Here is a 27,700-nt window from a genome sequence, read left to right as displayed (position 1 = left end):
AAATCTATTTCAACATTGTCAACATTTAAGCAATGTATACGAGTATATGGATATTTTTAGAAAAATCTTTCTTAAACCTTTTTCCCCCACCACCAAAAAATATACATTTTATTTATTTATTTTTTTTTGCTCTTTGGCTCTAAGTCTTAATTTTTATTAATCATAACCGGGAAAGTTATGCAGTACTTGGCAAGTTGTTTTCAATATAATACCTTGCCATTTGCTGTAAGTTTATAATATTTAAAACTGTAACCAGTTCTGACTACATAATGATTTATTTATTATAGATTTTGTTTAAACAAAATTACATATAATTGATAGAATCATAATTTATTTATTGTACATCTTTCAACTGATTTTTTTATGTTTTCCTAGGCGTAGTAGTAATGCAAGTGACAAAAAAAACTTGGGGGCAATATTGGGGGCAGAAGACGATCAAAATTAAAAAAATATATTTTTGAATTTTTAAAAAGTTTTTTTATTTCATTTAAACATTTAATATCATTATAGTTTAAATAATAAACGTTTAATAACAATATTAAGATAAAATTTCATCATAATTCACATCCCAGCCACAAAAAAAAATAAATCTCATGTCGTTTTTTTAATTGGTTGTACATTTTTTAGTGGAACTTTTTTAGTTACTACCATTTAACGTAGTAAACGTAGAAAAACCAAAAATTTTTCTTGAAAGGTTATTTTGGAAGTGAAGGAGAAGAAAAAATTTAAAAATGCCAATTTTTTTTAATTGTTACTTTCTTGTACGAAGTAAAGGAACTATTGTAATCGTGAAAAATTTCGGTTTTCAGATTTCAACGGAAATATCCATTTTGACCATCCCTGAATCCATTTTGAATAGTTTCGGCGTGACGTCTGTTCGTACGTAAGTACGAACGTACGTACGTATCTCGCATAACTCAAAAATATTAGCCGTAAGATGTTGAAATTTTGGATTTAGGACTGTTGTAACATCTAGTTGTACACCTCTCCTTTTGATTGCAATCGACTGAATCAAAAGTGTCCAAAAAGCCCAAACTCCAAAAACAATTCGGATTTTGAACTTTTTCTTAACTGCAGTTATAAGCCCTCATTGAGAGCTTTTTAATGATATATGATAGGTGGTACTTATTTTCATTGGTTTCAGATTGATAGCCGAATAAAATTTCAATTAATGAAATATTTGGATCTTACAAGGGAAGGCAGATTGGTTCGAATCAGACATCTCCATTTTTTTTAAATTTTTGTAATTTAAATATATTGATTTATTAATAATTATTAACCCTTGAACCGTTTTTTATTGTAAAAAAACATTTATAATAAATAATAACTCAGTAATAATAACAAAAAAAAAAAAGAAATATGAAAACAAATCAAAAATTATTAGTGAAATAAAATTCTATGTACTTTTAAAAATGTGTTTATGTAATTTAATACAAATTATTGCATACGTGTGTATGTAACAGATTTGGTGAAACATCTAATTATGTAATATTAATTGAAAATTATAATTTAGAATCGTATTATGTTTAATTTTATTTAATTATGCTGGAATTTCTGTTTAATTTTATCTACATCAAAGTTAACAACAGAGCGACTGAAAACAAAATAGACCCTCGCAACAAGTTGTTCTTGCGTATAAGTAAAAATCGGACATGTATGCCTCAGCGTATACAACATATAATACGCTGAGGCATACATGGCCGATTTTTAATAAATTGCAAAAAATTGTTGTCTTTTAGTTCGCTTTTTGGTTTTATACAATTCTTCTGATCTTAACTTGTGTACACAATCTCTAGTTTTTAAATTTTTTTTCTCTCTTTATATTCATCAGCTTCTCTTAATCTTTTTATTCCTTCCTTGGTCTTAACATTTCCTTCCTCTTTATGTTTATCATCTTCTCCTAATTTTTTTTTATTCTTCCCTTGTTATTAACATTTTTTACCTCTTTATATTTATCTTCTTGTCGTTTTTTGAGATATATTTCATGTTATCTTTCTTTTTCCTGTATGATTGTTTCTTTTTCATTTTTTATTATTCAAAAAATAATTCAATAATTAAAATTGAATATTTTACACCGTAAGGTCGAAATTATCATTTGTAACCAGTATACAGGAATTCACTAAACGGAATAGTTTAATTATTATTAACTTTTATTTATACGACACAGCAGAATTTTGAAACTTTTGTTAATCAGCATCTCAGGAAGATACGAATTAATACTGATCTAGTAATACGAGTAATAAAGGGACTTTTACTCGATCCTAATATTTCATGTAAAATTGATGAATTTATAATTGTATGAATATTTGATGTTAATAAAAACTAATATTTCAGCAATTGTGTAACTGTCCACTTTATTAAAGAATTGGATGATCATATCTCACTTTCAAATAAAATTAGTTTAAATGAAGTGCAGCAAAAAATGTGTATATATAATTTAACAGGCGTACAAGGAAGTCATGTGGTGTCCACATCAGATTTTTTTTGTTTAAACATATAATGATAATTTTACAATAAAACTTTATCATAAATTATCATAAACACTCCAGAAAAAGAAATCTTAGGTAACTTTTTTCAAGTATCATTATTTTTTCACTATAAAAGGCTAATTAACCAGTGCCAGGAAAGTATTATAATTTTGATGTTAGCTTTTTATTTATATATCTTATACATAAAACAAACAAATGTTTTATATGTTAAGAGTTATACCGAAATTAAACATAATAATAAAGATAAATAAAAGTTATTTTGAGAAGATTTGTTTAGGTTAGTTTAGATAAGTCCGGTTATTTTCTAAATTACGAGGGATATCTCTAATGTAAAGACCGCTGGAAAATTTCTCTCCTTAAGGTTGGCGAATCTATGTCGTTCATGGCCACGCTAGTAATTTACAGACTGCATTCTTGTCTGTAAGATGTAGTATTTTGATTACGTTAGTTGTTACGTTATAAAATGAATAGGAAAGTCAATGTTGCCGCCGACTGTGAAATACGTGGTAATACGTTTTTAAACCATTAAAACGTTAAGCCGGATGAAATTCATAAGCAGTTGGTGCTGTGTACGGCGATAACATAATGAATGAAAGAAACATCCGAAAATGGTGTGAAAGGTTTAGAAATAACAATTAATGTGTACGATGAAAAAAAGTTCGAGGAGGTCCTCGATAATCACCGAGAACTTGTTGAAACGTGTCGATGATGAAACCAGAAAAAAACGTCGCTCAACGGTTTCCAACCTGGCCCTTTTTTCCTGATGTTTCAAGAGCTGTTATCGGTCGCATTGTTCACGATCATTTTAGTCTACAGAAAGCACGTCTTAACGGAAAAAAAAATCAAACGGTCAAAAAAAAATCCGAATGGGACGCCAGAGAGAAAACGGCAGTCAAGTGAACGGCGTCATCCTCAATCACCAACCAGACCGACTAAGGTTTGCATTTGGATGCAAACTGAAGGCCACAGTCTTTTGGGATCGGTTTGCCATACTCCTGATTGATTTCATGCTACGTGGAACGACTATAAATGCAGCAGTCTACAGCGAAACTCTACGTAAGTTACGGCGCGCCATTCAAAATCGGCGACGTGGGCGGCTGACCGACGGCGTCGTCCTGCTGCACGATAATGCATGTCCACATGTTGCGGGTCCGACACGTGATTTGAAAACATTTGGATGGGAAATTTACGATCACCTACCATATAGTGCGGACTTAGCTCCCTCTGATTACCATTTGTATGAGAAATTGAAGGAATTTTTGAGTGTAAGTAATTCGCGGGTGACGATGAACTTAAAAATGCTGTTTATGGGGCTAAATGGACTGGCAGGAGAAGAATACGACGAGGGTATATTGAAGCTGGTGTATCGCTACGATAAATGCCTTAATTCATGTGGCGATTATATAGAGAAGTAGTATAAGGTATGTAGTTCAAGAGAAATAAAAAAATATTTATAAAGTTTTCAGAATAATGTTTTTTACAATGAAACGGTCTTTACTTTAGATATTACCTCTCATAATATCAAGTATTGTCGCACGTTTATTTCAAGTGACGTTCCAAGATTTTAACGTACTTAAAAAATGGTTATTTACTTTAGTTTTTCCTATTATTTTCCGAATTTTATTAAAATTGCGGCCGTTAACTTCAAAAGAAACATAGAACTCTGTCATGGAAACATTTTTTTTATCTGTTATATGAGAATGTGTTTTTAATAAATATATCAAGAGACAAGAATTAATTCAAATAGAATTTAAAAAAAAAGAAAAAAGAATAGTGAGAAAAGAATGTTTTGGGAATTTTTATTGAAAATTACATTCCGGGTAACATATAATATTTGGTACCAACAGAAATGCCGGATAAACATAAAAATATTTTTACACAAATTAAGTTTTTTTTTTATTTTTTATGATATTGATTTTCATTTATCACACGAATTTGTTTACATTATATAACAGGAATAAAATAAGTGCTAAGAAAATGAGCATACAACTGACAGTATAAGTAAATTGAAAGCACGACATACAAGTAAAACATTATTCGAGCAAATTATTAATTTCAACATCATTAAACAAGTTAGAACAACAAATCGTCGTTGCTAAGTTACAACAAACTTCACTTTATTTTCAATAAAAAAAACAAAGAAATTGAGTAAAACTTGATTAATGTACAATAATATATTTTACTCTACTAAAAGCAATGTGGAGATAACAATTAGAGAAAGCAAAAACTAACTAGATGTATTTAATTATATTTCACGACTAAGTAAAAAAATAGAAAAAACAAAAGAGATAAAATGAAAAGAAACAAAACGAAGAAAGCTAGATGTATAAAAAAATTTTTAACAGATAACTTTTTTTAAATAAACTATTTTCCCTGATTTTTACTTCCTTGTACGAAGTAAAGAAAGTATTGTGATCGCGAAAAATTTCAGTTTTACGATAAATAATAATTCAATAATATCAATTAAAAAAAATTATGAAAAAATATCAGAAGTTATTAATGAAATTTATGTTTAAGTTATTTATTTCATTAAAATTAATGAATTTTATGTACTTTCATTTAAAAAAAAATGTAATTTAATAGGCGTGTAATTTAAGAAGTCGTGTGGTGTCCACATCAGATTTTTCAACATACTTCAAAAAAAGGAGGGGTTCTCAATTCAACTAATATGTTTTTTATTTTTATTTTCCCGACCATAATCCTATTCTGCTGCGACACTATAGCTATAAAAGGAAAATATAGCGATCTGCGAAAATTTTGGGTACCGGGGTTTTTCCTTCTAAACAGTTTTTATCTCATATCTCGAATTGAAATTGTTGTAAAGAATATGACTGTGTGTTTGTGTGAGGTATATATATATATATATATATATATATATATATTCCATCTTTGGTCTAATTTTCTACCTCATACTACAAGAGGACATCACGATAACCGTATATACATTTTTTTTAAAGTAAATTATAAAAACAAGGAAGGTGAGTGGAAGCCATACTTAAAATATCAATTGTTTTAATTTTAAGATTAAAAATTCAACATTAATGTAGACATACGAACTTATTTTTAAAAGATAAGGAGGCTCAGAGCTTCTTCAGAAATTAAAAAGTTTTTTGAATATTTTTGTAACTTTTAATTCTTTATCAATTTTTCAAGTCGTGGATGTTATTAAAATGTTATATGCGGCACCTCTCGATTAAGGCGTTAAAATGTGCCCACAAATATTTTTACCTGAAATATTGATCTTTTTTAGCGATTACACACTAACACCCTATAATTTTGATGATAAAAACATAATTTGATCAAGGGGGTCAAATTAGGCCCAATTTTTTTGCAATTGTGAGTCAATTCCTATAAATTACCTGAAAATTTATTAAATAAACAATTATATAATATATTCCATATTAAATAATAAATAATCCATATTAAGTTAATATTAATTACATATTTAAATATTATTCCACATTATATATAAAAAATATAATACTACATTCTGCAGAGCCTTAGCTCACACACTGTAGCTGTTTCTCTACATTGTTTCTCTTTATTCCTTTTCTTACTTTTATGTAGGAGCAGGTTTGTTGATTTTCTTTTCTTAGAAACGATTTTTTTTATTTCATGCAGGTTGAATTGAAATTTTTTTTACTTATCCGTATTTTAAATGAAATAAGAATTATTGAATAAAATAAAGATAACAAAACAAAGCCAGTTTTAAAAAATAAACGCACAAAAAATAAAAAATTAAAGTAAATTTCAATAAATAAACTTTTAAGCCCCAAAAATAAGAGAGATTGAATGGGATCCGAGGCTAAAATATAATTTTTTTTATCATGATTTTTTTAAACCAGCATCAGATTAAGGATTAGTAAATAGTCGGTAGTTATTTTAATTTCGCCTGAGTTTAGAAGTTTAAATTTAAAAATAAATTGAAAATGTTTTTATTTTTAACTTTTTAGTACTGTTTTTCAGACGGCTTGAAAATAATTGTGTTTGTAGTTGGTTAGCTTATTGATTTTTTAGCATAATGATACGTTATTTTAATATTCCAACTATTTTTATGCCAAACTTCAAGAAAATTATTTTGAAAAATTGAGGAATAAACAATACATATTTCCACATTTCAGATAACTTTATTTCTCTCTTGATAATAGATATTTTACGTTGTTTCACAGCGTTCTTTTCTTATATTTTTCTTGACGCTGGTTTTTTGCCCTGAGTTTCTTTCGAACGATTTTTTTTTCAATAAGGCATCATCCTTTTGTAGATCTCAAAATATCCCTAAAGATCTAAACGGGATTATCGTTACAACCTCCACATAACTTCAGATCCTGTTGCGTGCTTAAAATTTACCCCAGATGATTAACCCGATATTCTGTAAAAATATATCTCGCATACCCATTCTTAAAAGGATGAAGTCGAATAACGAATGGATCTCATAGTGCCCGGATATTTTACGATCCACAAAAAGCATACAGGATATAAATTAGAATTTAGCTTTGAGAGTAATTATAACAATATCTGGGAAAAAATTGAAATTTCCCTAATAATCATTTCTAAAAGGATAAGACAAGATAAATATATTCTTTAAATTCCGTGGATATTTCAAACACACTGAACACATATTAAGGATTTGAACCTGGTATTAATTACGAAATTCTACGAACAATTATTGCAGTATTTCCCTTTAAAACATCCTTAAAAGGATGAAATTGGAAAAAAGGATTACATATTTTTAGTTTGGATTCTGAAAATGCCAGGAATAACACTAGGAAAAAATAACAATAGATATATTTGTTCACAGTAAATTTCAAATTGACCTAATTATACAGATCCATTTAGAATTACAAAATGTTTTCTTGAACTCGAAAGGGCAAAAATAATACAACAAAGGGAACGTAAAACAGTACTATTTACTCAGGCGAAAAGTGGAGTTCTTCAGTTTGTTAATGTATTTAGGTTGCGTAAATGTTTTTCAATAATGGTTCATAAAAGCTACTTTTGTTTACTAACAGCTTACTTTTATTTATTTTTCGGTGGCATTTAAATAAAAAGTAGAAAATAATTACACAAAGTACATAACAGAAATTATCATTTACTTTTTAACTGTCTTCGAAAAATGGGGAGGAAGTTGTTCTCAATTTGACTTGTACGTTTATTTTTGTATAACCAAAGCTTCAAATTCACTGGACCGATTTCCACAACTGGAGAAAATTTCTCAGGGTCCTGTTATAATCTTTTTTCATATAACGTAAACTGAAAATCTTTTGAAAGATTTGTACTGTTTAATTACGAAATTTGCAAATTTTTTGGCATGAAGCTTAAATTTATTTGGATTTTCATACCGTAATAATGTATATACTTATGCCACTGTAATATTTCAAATATTATCATGTGAAAAAAATAAGAAAATTACTCTGAAAACATTAGTGAAAAAATAATATATTCATATTGCTGCAGTCCAGAAAATGCAGCAAAATAAAAAGCTTGCGCTCGGTGGCACAGACTCTTAAGTCGTTAGTTTCTCTGTAATTTTTTCGTTATATTTATCAATATGTAATATTTATTTCACACCTTTTTCTTACGAATTGCGGTTTGTTTTTTTAAGTTTTTTCTTACGTTTAACAAAATTTTAAATAAAACTAAGAAATTAAAAAGACAATTTTTTTTTAAATAAAAAGATTTTTAAATAAAATTCTAAAAAATAATGTTATCAATATAAGAAAAACTATGCTAAATAATTGAAAATAAAGAATTGTCAATTCACATTCAAATTTTACATTTTTGTAGTCGGCACCAATTCAAAAGTTAGCAAATAAATTATTACAGGTTAAGTTGTTCTTAATTTGAAATCGTTTCAAAAAGTCGAAATTTTAAATATTCAATACGGTTTGTTTTTTCAAAAAAGTTAATTTATTACATTTATTATCTTTATTTTTTATTTAAAATATTTATTGATAGAAACCTCATTACTTCTGTAAAAAACCGTTTGAATGAAACATAAGAACAAAAAAAATTAATTTGTTAAAATAAAAAATTTTTGCAGCGAAATGACGTAAATAATCTGCAACTGAACGTAAATGTTAAGGTTGTCTGTAGGAATCTGTACTTATTGCTCTTTTTTCTCTTCTTTTTACTTAAAAATTAACCTATATGTCTTCCCTATAATTCTCCTATGAAAATACTTTAAAAATCAGTAAGTTTCAATAATCCATTACTAATTAATATGACAAAAAAAATTAAACATCTATGTAGAAAATTTAATTTATAGATAAAAAAATTTATTTTGAAAAAAATTTTAACGTCACCACCCTACCAGCTTCCAGTAAAAATATAAAATCCAACAATGAATTGACCGGCGTAGTCAGTCAAGTTATGCAATCCATTTATTCAGTTTTTTCCCCGTTTTTACTCCAGATTTTTTCATTTTTACTCTTTTACGCCAGAATATATATTTTTTTCAATTCAATCATTTTAAGCTCTATTTGTATTTTTAATAATTTCTTTTTATTGAAAAACAACAACCAAACTTATGAATTCTTTTTTCCAGTATTTATTTCTAATTTTACGATAAAGAAATATTATCGATTTTTTTTTAATAAGGATAAGTTTTAATTTTGGAGCTCCCAATTAGGAGAGGGGTATTAAGTTATTTTAATGGCTTTATCGTTTAACCAGATACGCTTTGACCATTAAAAAGTTTTAAAAACAGCATTGAAATTGCGAAAAACTTTTTTTTCATTTTCTGAACTACATCAAGAGAAATATTAATATTCCCATATTCAAGGGAAAGCATTCCGTAAAATTATCTTTTAAGAAAATAATCTCTAAGCGGTAATAATATGCCAAAAAAGAACTTTTTAAAATTGTTTAAGACATACAAAGATAGGCCGTAATTTTTATAAGCGTAAGTTTCCAGGAAGGGGTGAAAATTTTGACAATTTTTTTTTTTAAATATTAAAGAGTAAGGGCTATCAAATAATTATTTTTTTTACATTTCAAATCCATTGGGTGACTTACGAGATGAATTTAAATTTAAAATTAATTTTAACAAAATTTTATATATTATTTTTTGTTACCACAGACAATATTTTTTGCCCATCACAGGAATGAGATGGGCAAAAAGGTTTTAAAGTGGTTTGAAGACCTATTGATGCGGAAAATATTGATGCAGAAAACTCCCATTAGCACTTTTCGGAAGCAAGATATAACTAAAAAAAGAAATTATATATATTTATTTTTTTTAGTTATTAGCCATATATTTATTTTTTTTTTTTAGTTATAAGCCATATATTTTTTTTTTTAGTTATAAGCCATCTTTTGAGGAAGGGATAAATGTTAAACAAAATATTTTTGATAATTTGTGATCTTCATAAAAAAATTTGAAAATTTGTAAGACGATTTTTTGCTATTGTGCCCCAATAATGATTTGAAATTTTATTTCTAATCAGATAGAAATTTCATTTCTAATCAAATAGAAAAAGGTGTGGAAGTGTTTGGGCAAATAACGCCTTTTTTCCAATTTTTGCAAATATTTAATGCATTTTAAGGCACAGATTTAAGATCAAATACAGCCCAATATGCATACGCACAACGTCCATCTGACAATTTTTTTTTTTTTTTGGACTTGGAACACTAGAATAAAAGCTTTTTTCCACATTATTTACAATTTTTTTTGTTAAATGAATGTCTACTTAACTCACAAAACTTAAAAAATGACTAATTTTTTTAGATTTTTTTGATAAATCTATATTTTGCTATAGAAGTATATATCGCTATAGCCGAGAAAGTAAAACGATTATCTATATCGGTCCATTTGGTGAAGAGCAAAGATTGAATATACTTATAAAAATAAAAAAAAATGTATATACATATCCAAAAAAAAAAATCAGCAAATATTGAATTTCTTTCTGATTTTACTAATGATTTAACTAGTTATAAACAGTACAATAAATTCACAATTAATTTGAAAAAATTAATTGATATACCGTTATTTTTTAAATTAGGTCAACCAATTATCTAACATCATTTACAGATTCAATTATCAAAGAAAATGATATATTGTGATATTAGCCGACCTGTTGGTATTATTCTATGTCGAATGATAACTTTATAATTCAACTTGTATTTTTGTCTGAATATTTTATATGTCCTAGTTAAATGTTGCCGACATTTATTGATTGCTTGTCAACTCAATTTCTTTCTTAACACTAAATTATTTGAGGCAAAGAAAAACTATATATAAAAGTAATCTTCTAAATGGGGTAAAAATAAAATATATATATATATACTAATACATTAATCTTACGATAGTGAACTTCATTTAATTTTAAATCTATTTGAAACTTGTAAGGAAATCCTTTACGTATCTTTAAATGTTCCAGGTTTCATTTAAAAACAAAAATAATATCAGCACTACATGATTAATAAATAAACGTTAAAAAATATTATAAAAGAACCTAAAAAACCTCTTTTATAAGTAAAAAGAGTGTTTTTTCAATTCAAACTTTTAGAAGTTGGCAAGAAATTAAAAATAACTTACTTAATTTGACGCTGACTTAAAAAATTGCAAAAGTTAATAAAATATTATTTTACATATTTTAGAGCGGTTTAAATCAGTTTTTTAGCTTTTTTTTTTTTTTTTTTTTTTTTTTTTTTTAATTTAAAATATGGAAAATGTACAAACAGTCCTCTCCATACGAAAACAAATAATTTGCAAGAAATACAAGAAAGATAAACCTTCGGTATTAGAAAACAATAAAAAAAGGAACGCAGAAAAACGATTAAATATACTACCACCAAACATAAGTAAAGGCCCTTAGGAAATCTGAAATTGTATTTTTTTATCTTCAGTTTCCAACCAAATTTTTCGGATTTTCAGGGTAAAGTAATTTCAGTATTATAATAACATCAGGGTGTAAGTCATGACTGTAAAACAATCCAATATTAAGTTCAAATTTACCGAAAGTCGATAAAAACCGAAAGTTTTCGTTTCAAATAACATTTTTTATTACTTCCAACTAAATTATCTATAACTTAACAGTCATTACAATAGAAACCTCCTGGGAAAAATAACCGAGTAAGAATAATCGAACTATTTGGTACAAGGTAAGACTTGAAATACATAATAAATGAATATACGAGTAATATCTAATGCATGATCATCGTAACTTACGGTGATTCACTTATTAGCAATCTTATTTTCCTCATTTTTTTTTCCTCAATGTATTTTCAGTGCAAGAGTATTTATTTAAATTCATTAAGAAATACCGGTGCAAAATTGTTTCTGTAACTTAATTAGTAAACAAGCTATGCAGAACTAAAATTATGATAAAACTTCAATCCCTATTTTCTCATAATTCATTGTTTAGACTTGCAACAGTCTTGTATTAGGGGTGCGATACCGGTATAATCTTACGAGGGGTAAGATGGGTTTAACTGGGCTTAATCTTAGAGTACTTTTAACGTTACTCTTTACATCAAATATCGCTTTCGATATTTCTTGTTTTTACCTTCAATTGACTGACAATTTTTTAAATAAAAAGATTTTTCATGATTTTTAAATAAAAAAAATCTTTTATGATATATTTTTCAATGAAGAATTACATAGACTCTTACGATATAAGAAAATATTTCTTATTTAATAGATATTTTTTTGATTTTTTAATCATCATCATCGTGGAATAAAAATTAATTTTAAGAAAATTAAAACAATAAGGATAGGGAATAATACGCCAATAAAGGTCTATATAAACAAAGAAAAAACGGAGCAAGTAAAAACACTTAGATATCATCCTGAAGAAAGACTGTAAAATAAAAATATGAATAGTTATGATGAAGGAAGCATTTCATAAAACGCATTAGTTACCAAATAATAAGACGGAGTTAGAATTGTAAAGGTTTCTTTTGAGAGGTATTCTTCTCCTGTTGGAGAAGAAAGAGAGGTTGGAGGAATTTAGATGTGGACTTATATGAAATTGAAGAAGGTTAAACGAACAAAGTGAAAAGGGATTAAGTAATCAAAAGATTGGAAGAAAATTAGAATAATTAGTTATTCTAATTGGCTTAATTAGAATAATTCAAAATAAAAAACTAACCACCTGACTGTGAAACTTCATGAGGGAGAAGATTGGTTAAAAGAGTATTTTTGTTAAAAGAATCAATAGCAGATCCAAAAACAAGGCACTAAAAATTATAGAAATGAGAGGTATTAGGATCTTAAAATTTTAGCTGGAAACAGAGGAGAATGTGTACGGACATTGTGCAAGGTTGGTTGTCTCGTGGGAGACAACCATCGATGTGAGGGTAAGTCAAACAGATCAATAGATTGTTGCAAATAACCTCATGTAATTATGATACCCAAAATATACCTACCAAAAAATTTCACTACATATTTCAAATCGGTTGAATATTTTCATCAAACCAAAAATTTTTAAATTAGATTTGAAAAAAATTTTTTGACTTCATATTTTACTGTTATCTAGGACCGTATACTATAGGTAAAAAATATCGGCAACTAAATTTCCTCAATTTTTTTTAATTAGAAATGTTTCAACCTCTATTCTACGCATTTTAATTTCTCGTTATTTTATTTTTATGAAGATTTTAGCTTTAAAAAAACCTTAGTTAATTATCTTAATTGACCGCAAATATTCACTTATATAAACAAATAGAATTAACCCCTCCCACATTTTTGTGTTTTTTTTTTTTTTTTACCTCAAAGTTTCATTTCCCTTCGTTCGAAAAAACCAAAGCAAGTAGTAAGATGATTTTTGACACAATTGTCTTATTTTCCGATTGTTATAATATATACATTGAATTACGAGGAAGTAGGTCAGTTACGGTAGTGTCCATGCCATTATGACGGAAAACCTTGGGTTCCCCAAAGTCTGTGCGTAGTGGGTTCCAAGAAATTTGATCCAAAATCAGAAACAAATCCGACAGGAAATCTGCCAAAGATTCCTGTATGGATTCCGATAAGAGGGAAATTATTTTTTACATTGAATAGTCATATGTCGTGAGATATGGGTCCATCACCACACTCCCGAGTCGAAATCGCTGACTATGGAGGGGCTGAGGAGGGAACAGCCTTCCCCTGTAAAGGCAAAAACGCGTCCGTCAGCTAGAAAAATCCTCGCAACCGTCTTTAGGAACTGGAAAGGCGTACTGATCATAGATTTTCTCTACGAACATTACACAATGAATGCTGCGTACTACTGCCAGTTCTTGGACAAAGTGTCAGCAGGGTGCAGGAACAAAAGCTTTTTCTTTAACTGTTTTAGGACTGTTGTAACATCTAGATGTATACCTCCCTTTCTGATTGCAATCGACTGAACCATAAGTGTCCAAAAAAGCCCAAAATCCAAAAAAAATTGGATTTTAGACTTTTTCTTAACTTCAGTAATAAGCCCTCATTGAGAGCTATTTAATGATATATGATAGGTGGTACTTATTTCCATTGATTCCAGAGTTGTAGCCAAATAAAATTTTAATTAATAAAATATTTGGATCAAGGGGAAGGTATTGATTCGAATCAGACTTAATCTCCTTTTTTTTTAACTTTTTTTTATTTAAATACATTGATTTATTAATAAATATTTATTTCTGATTGTAAAAAAAAATTACGATAATAACAATAAATAAATATGAAAAAATATCAGACGTTATTAATGAAATAAAATTTGATGTACTTTTCATTTTAAAACATGTGTATATGTAAAATAGGTATACAAAGAAGTCAAGTGGTGTCCATATAAGATTTTTCCGTCTCTAATGATTGTCGGAAAGAACGGTAACACCGATATTTTGATAATATCGGTAATCAACAAAAAACGAAGAATGAATATTTCTAATTTTATCAACAACCACATTTATAAATTTCTGTTATAAAAATGTTGTACTATTAAAAGGCTACTGATACAATAATTTGAGATGGAGTTACATTCTTTCTTAAAAAAAAGCATCATCATCCCTGAAATAATAAACAATCAGGAATAACCTGATTAACATATGCATTGACGACATGTATAACATCTATGTTAAAAGTGAAAAAAGTTGTTTTAACTTTGGAATATAATTATCTATAGCTGATGTAATTTTGAATTGCACAACGTCTTTTTACTGATGATAAGGTAGTAATTTAAAAAATAGAAGCTAAATTATAAACAGTAATGATTATATTTTCTTAAATATTACAGAAATACGGTTTGAAAATATCAATTAGAAATCAAAAGTTACGACCATTAAAAGTGCAGAGCCATTAACAAACAAGATTGTCATAGACAATATAATGTTAGAATATGTGGCATTTCAAGTATCTGCCCTGTGATTATAGCATGTGAAAGAGATGCTAACATAAAAAGTCTGATGTGCACAACACAAGACTTCCTTTTACTCCTATTAAATTACATATACACATTTTTTGCTGCACTTCATTTAAACTTATTTCATTTAAAAGTGAGATACGATCCTCCAATTCTTTAATAAAGTGGACAGTTACACAATTGCATTGTGGTGGACACCACACAGCATCACATATGTTTGCAATGTCCGTATCAGCATTTTATATTAGTTTATATATTAATTTTGTTTCCCGTCGCTCAATTAGTTATGTGGTGTGAGAACGTGTCGGATCCGTAACCATGGACACATCGGTTCGAATCCGACTTCATATACATATATTTTTTAAATTTAAATATACTGATTTATTAATAATTATTAACCTCTGTAAAAATTGTTGAATTAAACTGAAAAGTACATAAAATTTTATTTTACTATTAATTTGATTTTTTTTTGGCTGATTTTTTTCATATTTTTTTTATTGTTATTATTGAATTTTTATTTATTGTAAAACTTTTATTTCAATTACAGGTTAATAATTATTAATAAATCAATATATTTAAATTTTTTAAAAATGTAAAAAAAGGAGATGAAGACGGATTTGAACTGATGATCCTTCCTCTTGTAAGATCTATATATTTCATTAATTAAAATTTTATTTGGCTACAACTCTGGAACGAATGAAAATAAGTACCACTTATGATCGTTGAAAAGCTTTCAATGATGGCTTATTACCAAAGTTAAGAAAAAGTCCAAATTCCAAATTTTTTTGGATTTTGTGCTTTTTTGGACATTTCTGGTCAAGTTGATTGCAATCAAAAGGAAAAGTGCACAACTTGTTATTACAACAGTCCTAAATCCAAAAATTCAACATTCTACGGCTAATTTTTTTTTAATTATGCGAGGTACGTACGTACAGACGTCACGCCGAAACTAGTCAAAATGGATTCAGGAATGATCAAAATGGATATTCCGTTGAAATCTGAAAACTTAAATTTTTTGCGATCACAATGCTTCCTTTACTTCGTACAACGAAGTAAAAAAAGTAAATAAGTTCAGTGCAATTTGTGTTTATTTCATCGACACCTGAAAAACAAAACTTGGGTGGTCATAAGGATGAAGCTTTATAAAACAACTGTTGTGCCTACCCTACTATATGATAAACATAAGTACGATTGACTAAAGACTGTAGATAGATACAAATGTTACACGGATTTGAATACTAGATCGTGGATACCGGTGTTCTTTGGTGGTTGGGTTTCAATTAACCACACATCTCAGGAATGGTCGAACTGAGAATGTACAAGACTACACTTCATTTACACTCATACATATCATTCTCATTCATCCTCTGAAGAATTATCTAAACGGTAGTTACCGGAGGCTAAACAGTAAAGAAAGAAGAAGATACAAATGTCAAAGATGAGAATTCTCAGGGCTACAGTACTTTGCGTCAGATGAAATAGATTTAGAAGTGGCAACACCACTGAGAGTTGAGAATTTTCAATATCAGCACTAGAATAATAAAGAGTAATAGAAAGTAGAGTATGCATTTTCAGAGGAAATAACATTTTTTTTGGTTATCTTTATCATTTAAAGTGCTATTAAAATGAAAGTAGCTTTGAACCTATGATATATTCCGAACCCAAGATTAGAAATAATTTTTTCCATTACTTTCATAAGTTATATTTTATTTTTTCAATATTTTTAAACAATTCTCTAAATTTATTACTTTTTTTGTTAGGGATTACTTCTTTTTAAATCAATTTTCCTAAATTTTCCCCACAGAGTAAGGAACCCCTAAAATCAATTTTTTTTATTCGAAATTAGGAATTGATCCTTAAATCTTATTTTGGTAATCATGGCTTTACCAGGAAAAGTCATACAATACTTTGCTAGCTTTCTTTTTGGGGAATTCAAGAAAAATTTTTTAAATTAGAATTTTCTCAACGATGATTGTTTCCCTACGTAAATTTTTTGGAAAATGTAATGTATTATTTGGAAAATGTAAGGAGATTTTTATCGGAAAGTATTGATAAAATTCACTGAAGAGTATGTATTTAGGTAGCTCACGGGTTTTATATATACCGCTGATATAATACAAAAAGAAATTATTTCTGAAACAAACTTTTCTGAATAGAAACGACTGTTACCGAGTAGGTTATACGTTTAAGTCTCGTAGACTATCGATTTTACTTAAAGATTAATTTATTCAGTAAAACTGCCCATTAAAATCAATAAAATGGGTGACCTATGAGGCAGTAGTAAGATTAGTTTATTAATTTTAAAAACAGGTAACTTTTATTTAGAGCAAAACGCCCATTTATAGACTACAACACGATTTCTTTTTAATATTTTATTTTCGCTGGAAACTATGTAGTAGAAATATATATATATATTACATTATTTGAACTGTTAACTTAATAGACTTTAACCTTAATTTTTGTCTACTTTTATTGTTTTTTCCTTCAAATAAATAGGTCAAGGAATTTTCAATAATTCATATTTTATTCAGAACTACAACATTTTGACATCGCCAGGTTCATTAAAATAACGTTCATAGGCTTATTTATCTATTCTAAGTTGTAGTAATAATGAAACGAATGCGACTGTGGAAGTGCAACCCTCCTTTAATAAAAAAAGAAAAACCATAAACGTGGTGTTTAGATGATGCAATAAATTTTTAGATACTGGAATATTCGTATGCATTCTTACTTTTAAGTGCAATCATTTACATGAAAAATATACCCATAGAAATCTGTAGATTTAAATTTAGATCCGACTACAAAACACTTTGAACCCTAAGTTAAAGGATGCTGATACGACCCCTCCTCGGCCAAGCTGTAAATAAAAAATTATTCTGTTTAATCACTCACAAAAATATTTATTTTTAATTTTTATTATAGGCTACCTGTTTTAATTGATTACATCGTTAATTCTGAAAAACTCTACAGTTTTTCTTTCATTTTTTACTTTGCTTTTTTCCAAAAATATACTAATGAAAATTGTGGTTTCTGCTGAAAAAAAAAACAATTTAAAAAAAATTTAAATACTAGTTATAGATTTCAAAAAAAAATTCTAAATATCATTTCATCCCAATTTTTTTTAGTTCAAAATAGTAAAGAAAACTATTTTTCAATATAACTAACATTTTTTATAAAGATAAAATTCGAAATTAGGCCAAGTTTTTGCGAACTTAAACGTTCGTATTTAAAAAAAAAACTTGTAATAGAATTTTGAGAATTTCAAGACACTTTAAAAAAACATTTATCGATAAGTTTCATATAAACTATAAAGTTTATAAAATCACTAAAACTTATATTTTAATTAGGTTTATTAACTTTCTTCTTTTCCTGTTTAGCCTCCGGTAACTACCGTTTAGATAATACTTCAGAGGATGAATGAGGATGATATGTATGAGTGTGAATGAAGTGTAGTCTTGTACATTCTCAGTTCTACCATACCTGAGATGTGTGGTTAATTGAAACCCAACCACCAAAGAACACCGGTATCCACGATCTAGGTTTATTAACTGAATCGTAATAACTGAACCTGATCGGTGTAAATGATACGATTTTTAACAAGCGACAGTTAACGTAGCTTGTCTACCACCTGCAGCTGCGTTTGATTGATAATATGGAAGGTTAATCCATTAAATTCTGTACATTAAATTAACTCATTAATCCATTAAATTATTATACATATTGGTGTTTAATGGGTTAACCTAAAGTGGTAATTTGAATTGAAATGTTTTATTTTAATTGAAATGTATTATGTTGTAAAAGACTTAAAATTTGAACAGTTTTTTTTTACTTAAGAATAAATAAAACTACCTTATCTTTCTATTTTTACATTAACTTTATTTTTTAATTAGATAAGACTGGATGATATGAAAATGGTAAGGTGTGAAGTGATAATTAACCAAAAAATCATTTGGGCTTTTCCCTAAAACTTAACGACTGAATTATGTTGAGAAAAAATTTTTTTTTAAATGTACGTTTTAAAAATAGGCTACAAGGAAGTCATGTGAAGTCCACATCAGATTTTTTATAACATTGTCATGTGGCCAGCCGCTTGTGGCTGTGGACCATTTTCACGCGTTCTGCTATAATACAAAATCAAACATTCTGGTACTAGAAAATTTAAGACTGCACTCCTGCCTGTAACTTCTCGAGCGTACCAAATCTCTCTTTTAAAAAAGCGAAGTGAGAGAGAGGAGATAATAAATAATAACAAAAATAATAAGACGAGTAAAAGAAGGTAGATCACTAATGTTAAGTGCTGTATTAGAAACATAGTACAAGTCTTTCGATTTAATTTTGAAGATCTTAGTTACTGTTTCTTTAAAAAAATATCTTACTTTCATTTTACATTACTATGCAATTTTTCTTTTTCAGTAAATATTTCTAATTTATCAACGTATTCAACATTCCACTTCCACAATTAGATTCTAAATGTAGAAAAAATTTGTATTTTTTAAATTATTTTTAAATAAATATGCTGAGTAACCTCCTTAACAGCAGTTACAAATTTGTTGAGTAGCACTGTTTGAAAAACATAAAATATTGACATATCGTCAACATAAGTTAAAGAAATATTTTTCTACTGAAATATCTATTTTCTAATTTTTAAAAAATGTTATGTACACAAAATAAGAGAGCATTAAAGATTTGAATGGCAGAAATGCTCCTGGAATAGACGGAATACCTGTAGAATTATTGCGCAGTGCAGGTGAGGAAGCGATTGATAGATTATACAAACTGGTGTGTAATACGCGTATTTATGAAAAAGGGGAAGTTCCGTCAGACTTCAAAAAGAGTGTTATAGTCGTGATACCAAAGAAAGCAGAAGCAAATAAATCTGAAGAATACAGAACAATTAGCTTAACTAGACAAGCATAAAAAATCTTAACTAGAGTTCTGTACAGAAGAATTGAGAGGAGAGTGGAAGAAGTGTTAGGAGAAGACCAATTTGGTTTCAGTAAGAGTATAGGGACAAGGGAAGCAATTTTAGGCATCAGATTAATATTAGACGGAAAATTAAAGAAAAACAAACCAACATACTTGACATTCATACACCTAGAATAGGCATTCGATAACGTAGACTGGAATAAAACGTTCAGCATTTTAAAAAAATTAGGGTTCAAATACAGAGATAGAAGAACGATTGCTAACATTTACAGGAACCAAACAGCAACAGTAATAACGGAAGAACATAAGAAAGAAGCCGTAATAACAAAGGGAGTCTGTCAAGGATGTTCCCTACCCCCGTTACTTTTTAATTTTTACATAGAACTAGCAATTAATGATGTTAAAGAATTATTTAGATCTGGAATAACAGTACAAGGTAAAAAGATAAAGATGCTACGATTTTCTGTTGATATAGTAATTCTAGCTCAGAGTAAAAAGGATTTAGAAGAAACAATGAACGGCATGGATGAAGTCCTACGTAAGAACTATCCCATGAAAATAAACAAGAACAAAACGAAAGTAATGAAATGTAGTAGAAATAATGAAGATGGACAACTGAATGTGAAACCAGGAAGAGAAAAGATTATGAAGGTAGAAGAATTTTGTTATTTGGGAAGTAGAATTACTAAAGATGGACGAAGCAGGAGCGACATAAAATGCCGAATAGCACAGGCGAAACGAGCTTTCAGTCAGAAATATAATTTGTTTACATCAAAAATTAATTTAAATGTCAGGAAAAGATTTCTGAAAGTATATGTTTGGAGCGTCGCTTTATATGGAAGTGAAACTTGGACGATCGGAGTACCTGAGAAGAAAAGATTCGAAGCTTTTGAAATGTGATGCCATAGGAGAATGTTAAAAATCAGGTGGGTGGATAAAGTGCCAAATAAAGAGGTGTTGCGGCAAATCGATGAAGAAAGAGGCAATTGGAAAAATAATGTTAAAAGAAGAGACAGACTTATAGGCCACATATAAAGGCATCCTGGAATAGTCGCTTTTATATAAGAGGGTCAGGTAGAAGGAAAAAATTGTGTAGGCAGCGACGTTTGGAATACCGAACCGAAATACCGTTTGTGTTAGTCATGCTGGATGTAGGGGGTATACCAAAATGAAACGACTAACACTAGATAGGGAATCTTGGAGAGCTGCATCAAACCGGTCAAATGACTGAAAACAACAAAAAAATATATACAAAAGTAATAATTTCACTATTTTTTTACTTCCTTGTTCTAAATAAAGGAAGTATTGTGATCGAGTAAAATTTCGGTTTTCAGATTTTAACGGAAATATCCATTTTGACCACCCCTGAATCCATTTTGACTAGTTTCGGCGTGACGTCTGTACGTACGTAAGTTTGTACGTGTCTCGCATTACTCAAAAACGATTAGCCGTAGGATGTTGAGATTTTGGATTTAAGACTGTTGTAACATCTAGTTGTGCACCTCCCTTTTTGATTGCAATGGATTGAACCAAAAGTGTCCAAAAAAGCCCAAAATCCAAAATATTTAGATTTTGGACTTTTTCTTAACTGCAATAATAAGCCCTCATTGACAGCTTTTCAACAATATATCATAAGTGGTACTTATTTTTATTGGTTCCAGAGTTATAGCCAAATTAAAATTTAATTAATAAAATATTTGAATCTTAGAAGGGGAAGGGCACACCTGTTCGAATCACACTTCATCTCCTTTTTTTTCTTTAACTTCTTTTTTAATTTATTTTTTTACCTTTTTTTCATTTTAAATACGTATATTGATTTATTAATAATGATTAACCCGTGATTGTAAAAAAGGTTTAAAATAAATAAATATTCAATAATAACAATAAATAAATAATATTAAAAAAAAAGTTATTAGTGAAATAAAATTTTATGTACTTTTAAGAATGTTTATGTATAATTTAATAGGCATTATTACATATGTATATATAATAGATTTGATGAAACATCTGATTAAACAATATGAATTGAAAATTATAATTTAGAATCGTATTGTTTTTGGATTTTCTAGTTAATTTTATTTAATTATTCTGGAATTTCGGTTTAATTTTATCTACATTAAAGTTAACTACAGAGTGACTGAAAAATAGACCCTCGCAAAAACAACATATACTTGAGGCGTACATGCCCGATCTTTAATAAATTGTAAAACATTCTTATCTTTTAGTTCTTACGCCTCTGATACTTTCGGACAATATTCTCCCTAAGTCGGAGTTGATCATTTCGTTATTTGTTTTTTGTTGCCAGTAATTTAATCGCTCTCTGGTTTGATATAATTCTTCTAATCTTAATTGTGTACATGTTCTCTAGTTTTCAAATTTTCCTCTGTTTTATATTCATCAGCCTCTCTTAATCTTTTTATTCTTTCCTTGGTCTTAACATTTTCTTCCTTTTTATATCTGTCATCTTCTCTAAATGTTAAGGGAGTTTTATTCTATCCTAATATTTCATGTAAGATTGTTGAATTAATAATTGTGTAAATATTAGATGTTAATAAAAACTAATATTTCAGCAGTTGTGTAGCTGTCCACTTTATTAAAGAACTGCAAATGAATAAGTTTAAATGAAATGCAGAAAAAAATGTGTATATATAATTTAATAGGCGTACAAGGAAGTCTTGAGGTGTTCACATTACATTGTTTTTTTGCGATCCGAATAAATCATACGATTTAGGTTCCCACTTCTAATTAATGAAAAATCTTTAACTGCTATAGAATTAGATGATCTTCCTGCTAATAAGAGATGCATTTCCTTACCGTGAATAGATTACGAAAATCTCTTTATTCTATAAGAGAACATGGAAAAGTGTAAGTCGTCTATACAATATGTCCAATATGGAATGACCCAGAGAGAAATGTCCATGGTTCTTTGTACTTCGTAATACTTATAAACTATCTTTCTCAAAATATCAGACCACTCCCTCTTCCCTGACGACACCAATTGGTATTTATATCAGAAGATAACTACTTATAAGCATTAAAAAATTCTCTATTAGCAGATCAAAAATAGAGAAGCAGATATAGTTACGATTTATAGTTATTAATCAGAAGGTAAGGTAATTAATTAGTATAGTTACGATTCACTATACTAATCGTAACTATATTACTTTAAATACGATTAAAAACGTTTTGCTTTTCATATAGACCTATGACGGTAATCGCGTCGATAATATCCCCATTAATGGAAATATAATCTCAGATAAAAAATTTGCAGAACAGAATTATTTTCGCTTTACACGCATAATATTGCGGTAATTATCTTTCGTTTAATTGTTTTATATACTTTTTAACAATCTAAAGAACTTCTGACCATTTTTTTAAATTGGATTTTAACATTTTCTTTTACAAAAACTAAATATTCTGAATTTTTAAATAAAACGAATTATGATAAACGTGAACTTTTTTGTACGTTCGTTTAATCTGTATTTAAATACAGATTTTTTTTCAATTAATGATTTCAATATCGGATAGAACCACAAAATCTAATTATTTCTCTATATATAATATTTACTTTAAATTAGTAAATAACAGTGAAGAATGATGAAAATGATGAAATAGTGGAAAAGATAAACAAATTTAATGAATTTACTGTGAAACACACAAGATTACAACTCACAAAACTAAGGAGGCCAAAAGCTAACTATAATTTCTAGTATTTTATTGAAAGGATTGTCACCATAAGATGTTTCCACCACATAAATTACACACATAATTGTTTGAGTCTAAAAGGTGATTTCCCTTCCCAACCTCCACAGTCTCACTACTTAAATACGTGAGAATATAAAAATGGAAATTTTTAGCGTATGAAAAATACCATGCCTAACTGAATTCAAACCCGGGATCTCCGGACGAAAGACCGAGTCGCTATCATTCTGCCACGAAGATCGACATTACTTCATTTTATACCGATCTTATTTATTTATTGTATCATTATTATTTTATTTAATTATTATTATGAACGTATTTATATGGGTTATTTAACATATCTGTTTTTTATTCATTAAATTTATAGTAGTAATACTACTTTAATTAAGATTTTAGTTCGAATTTTGTTGGTCCTTCCAAGCAAATTCTGAAGAAATTCTTTAGGATACACACTTATCAATCCTGGCGTATTTAAATGACTTATAATAAACTATTTATTTATGATTTAATACAACAATGGAAGCATATTTGTTGCGGTAGAAATTTGTAAATTTTCCTAATCATTATTTTTGTACGATGTCGTTATTTTTTTAAACGTTACACGTAGTTACATTTTCATCGATAGACACATTCATTGTAAGCTGTTGCAATATATAACAACACCAATACATGACAATTAACAAACAATAAAAATTTCACAAAGTGTAGATTCTATTTTTTCTTCGAATCTATATAAAATAAGTTAAAGGGAATCTTTTTTTTTATTAAGAGATGCAGGAACCCCATTTACGGAGCAGTGTCGGACTCGCCAACAGGTTCCGCAAGATAGTAAAAAAGGCTTATGTATTCCTGCGCACTACCAACTAAACCTCCACACCTGGCGACCCGCCCCTCCTCGGAATAGTTGGTAAGGCATAACTTCAAAAGGGGGATAAGCGCCCACACACGCACATTCAGACAACAAAGCAAATAGCAAGGCACATACACACACAAAAACAAACCCACACATAACTAAAAAACCAGTACAAAACACCAAACACATTTGATATGAACCAAACAAACCAACACGAATACACTACCCGCACACAGACATGCACACCAATAACGCTCGCAACACTCATACTTACCATTCGCATACCTATATGCCATTAGCTTTAGCTCGGAAATAGGGGAAGCCCGTGAAGGGCTTCCCCTAGGGGACCACAGCCGGTGAATTGACCGCGGCTTCATTACATCCAGCCGACCCCCACAAGATCGGTGGTTCCTCTAGACACTCGCTCGCGGACCTGTCCCCCGCACAGAAATCCCAGGGCGTCTATTTAACCTACGGCTTTTTTCAGCAGAATGTAATTTCTCCATAACTGCTTTAGCATATCGGGCAACAGCCGCCCAGTGATTCTCACTGGTTAATATAATTTCCTGGTTCAAACATTTCCTCTCTGCCAATAGCATCCACGATCTCCTCACGCTCTACCACAAATCTAGAACAGCAAATAAATATATGAAAAATTCAAAGGAAATCTAGAATAAGCTAAATAATTTTGAATTATAAAGTGAGGGTGCATACTACTCATAGCAAGTTGCAAGCAGGCAGATATATAAAAAAGTGTTTATTAAGTAAGTTTGTGTCTCTTGCTCAGCAACTACCACATGTAAGATTTTTTAACAACAACCACAAGTTGAAAAACAGAACAAGTATCAGAAATGATAAAATATTCAAAACATTTTTTTATAATCTCAAAATGGGTCCCACAGAACCCCCTTTTTTTAAGTGTTCCCATGTCATCTAGATTAATACTAGGTAAAGTTGGATTCTCAATCTTGAAAATTTAAATTTAAAAATATCAATATTTTAAGTAGATTCTCACTCAGCTTCTTATTTTTTGGTAGTATAAGGGTTTATTATTAAAGTAATTATTTACTCCAATAAACTGCCCCAAATTGGGGAAATTTTATGAAACAAAACTAAAAAAATTATAGTTTACTAAAAAAATATGGGTACCATGATGCCCCCTTTTCCAATGAAATTGAAAATGAGGCCAAAGCTGTTTTATACAGCTTTGGCTGGATTTTTTCATTTATTGGTTCTATTTATTTATTTACATCTATTTTCTCAATCTGCTGGTGATGATTATCTCTCCCCCTACGGGATTGAGATGATGATGATTATTTAACAATCTAAACAGCCATCAAATTTAGTTCTTCAGAAAATATATGTAAAATCTTCAATGTTTTTTTCAAGATCTGAATAGTAATTTTGTTTGATATTCTGCAAAAAAAATTATAATATTTTTGTCTACCAGTTACTTTGATGACATAATCATAACGTGTTGTAGACATGGAAGAGTAATCTTGCATATAATTAAGTATAGTGCTTAGTTTGAATCATATGGATAATAATAATACTTATATGTAAGAGTAATCTATAGAGATTGAAAATACATCAAGAGATACATATGTGTAGATACCACATCCAAAATTAGAGAAAAATATTAAAATTTTTATGTATTTATAAATAGATAATGATTACTAACATTAATATTTTTTTACAGGTTTATATAAATAGTGAGGACGCAGCAGCCGCTGGTGTTGACATAAAAAAAGATGATCCTGATGTGGAACGAATCAGAAGGTAAGAGAAATACATTTGACAAATTTATGATGAATAACTATTTAATAATTAGAAAATTATGAAAGACAGGTCCCTGGATAAGATAGTGAACACTGCCCCATTACTCATAAATGGTTCTTCCACTTATTCTGGAGTATTAAGCCAAATAATAAAAGGGAGGAAATAGACAACAAATGCAGATGCACTAAAGCTTCATTACATTCATTATTTTCAATAAGATTTTAACTTCTAGATATTATATGATTCCAAAATTCAAGAATTTTTGAAACACCGAACTTTATGAAGTAAAACATATATCATAAAGTATTGTCAACAAACCAACTTAAATGTAATTCTACCAGTTCTCCTATCCACTAAACATATAAAGACCTAGAAAGTTGAAATTTAATAAAGATTATTCTTTATATATCTGAAAGTATTTACTTATCAGGGTTAGCAAACCCTACATCATTAGTGATTTAAAACTCATTCACTGGATGAAGTTAGTATCTAACTTTAAACATAAATAAAACCATTGCACTTTCTTAAGAAGCTAAGGATTACACAGCAAATTCTATTATATTGTATTCATATTTATTACATTGTATTCCTATGGATATGTGCCATGTCCCATAGGTCCTGTCATTCCTCGACCAACAGAGCTGCAGAGTCAGGTCTCTCCATGCCTTTGTACACCCGCATGAGGTGCCATGCAAGTAATTGGATTGGCAGAATTTCTGCTAAAACATCCACCGCCACTCCAGACACAGTCCTGCAGGTGGGCAGGACTGTGTCCCGGCATTGCAAAGGGGTCAATCATTTCACATTCTTCTTCCTCTCCACAGCAACACACCAAACCGGCACTGCATAGAGCACCACCGAGGTAGCCACAGATATCATAACCCTTCTCTTCATCATTTACCATTATCTACCATTTATTACAAACGACTTTATCATTATTTGCATCTAAAATATTAATTTTTATTTTAAAGTAGATTAATTAACCGATAAGATTAAAGCCTGAACATGGGAGTGTGATATTAACAAATATGTAACATGTAAAAAATTCTGTATCTGACCAGGATTTGAACCCAGAACCTTCCATATTTAAATGCTTTCACTCCACCAGTTTCAGGTGCTTTCAGTCCACCAGAAGATGATACTACTCCAGTAGTATTTTCAATGTTAATAAAACCATGTTTTGTATTTAGAAGATGTTCTACTTCATTTGAAAATTTTATCATTCCTTCTTTTAAAAACACAAAAGTGTACAGAAAATCTCTTTGTGAATTAACTACATTTATTTAAAACACCCTGTCAGAATCAAATTTATCTTGTAATTGATCAGTATGAAAAGTTTATAAAAGCATTTTAAAACCATTATTCTCAACATTTTTTAAAGAACCTTTTTATAAATCTATTTAAAAGCTGTGTGTTAAGTATATCTGGAAGTAATATAAGATTCTGGTTTGTTTTGGTGTATTTATTTAAAGCTTCTTTTTTTTATCGCTACAACTGTACTTACATTATGAATTACTTCTATTCACGTAATTATCTTCATACCCATTTTCAATTGTAATTTTTAAATAAATACGAGAGGTTATCTCTAAACTAATGACCGTTTGATTGTAAAAAAATTTATTGTGAAAATTTAC

General features: G+C 28.9%; 1 protein-coding gene across 1 annotated transcript in view; it reads left to right on the top strand.

Moving 5' to 3' along the window:
* The window catches only part of LOC142318233 (microsomal glutathione S-transferase 1-like), a 55,447-nt gene that overhangs the window by 17,585 nt on the left and 10,162 nt on the right, over nt 1-27,700 (top strand). The window contains exon 2 of the mRNA XM_075354798.1: nt 25,987-26,066. Within this exon, the coding sequence (XP_075210913.1) occupies nt 25,987-26,066 (80 nt within the window). The remainder of the gene's footprint in view (nt 1-25,986; nt 26,067-27,700) is intronic.

Source organism: Lycorma delicatula, chromosome 1 (genome assembly GCF_047948215.1).
Source record: "Lycorma delicatula isolate Av1 chromosome 1, ASM4794821v1, whole genome shotgun sequence".
NCBI lineage: Eukaryota > Metazoa > Arthropoda > Insecta > Hemiptera > Fulgoridae > Lycorma > Lycorma delicatula.
The sequence above is the reverse complement of the archived record's forward strand: the minus strand, read 5'-3'. Positions and strand labels throughout refer to the sequence as shown.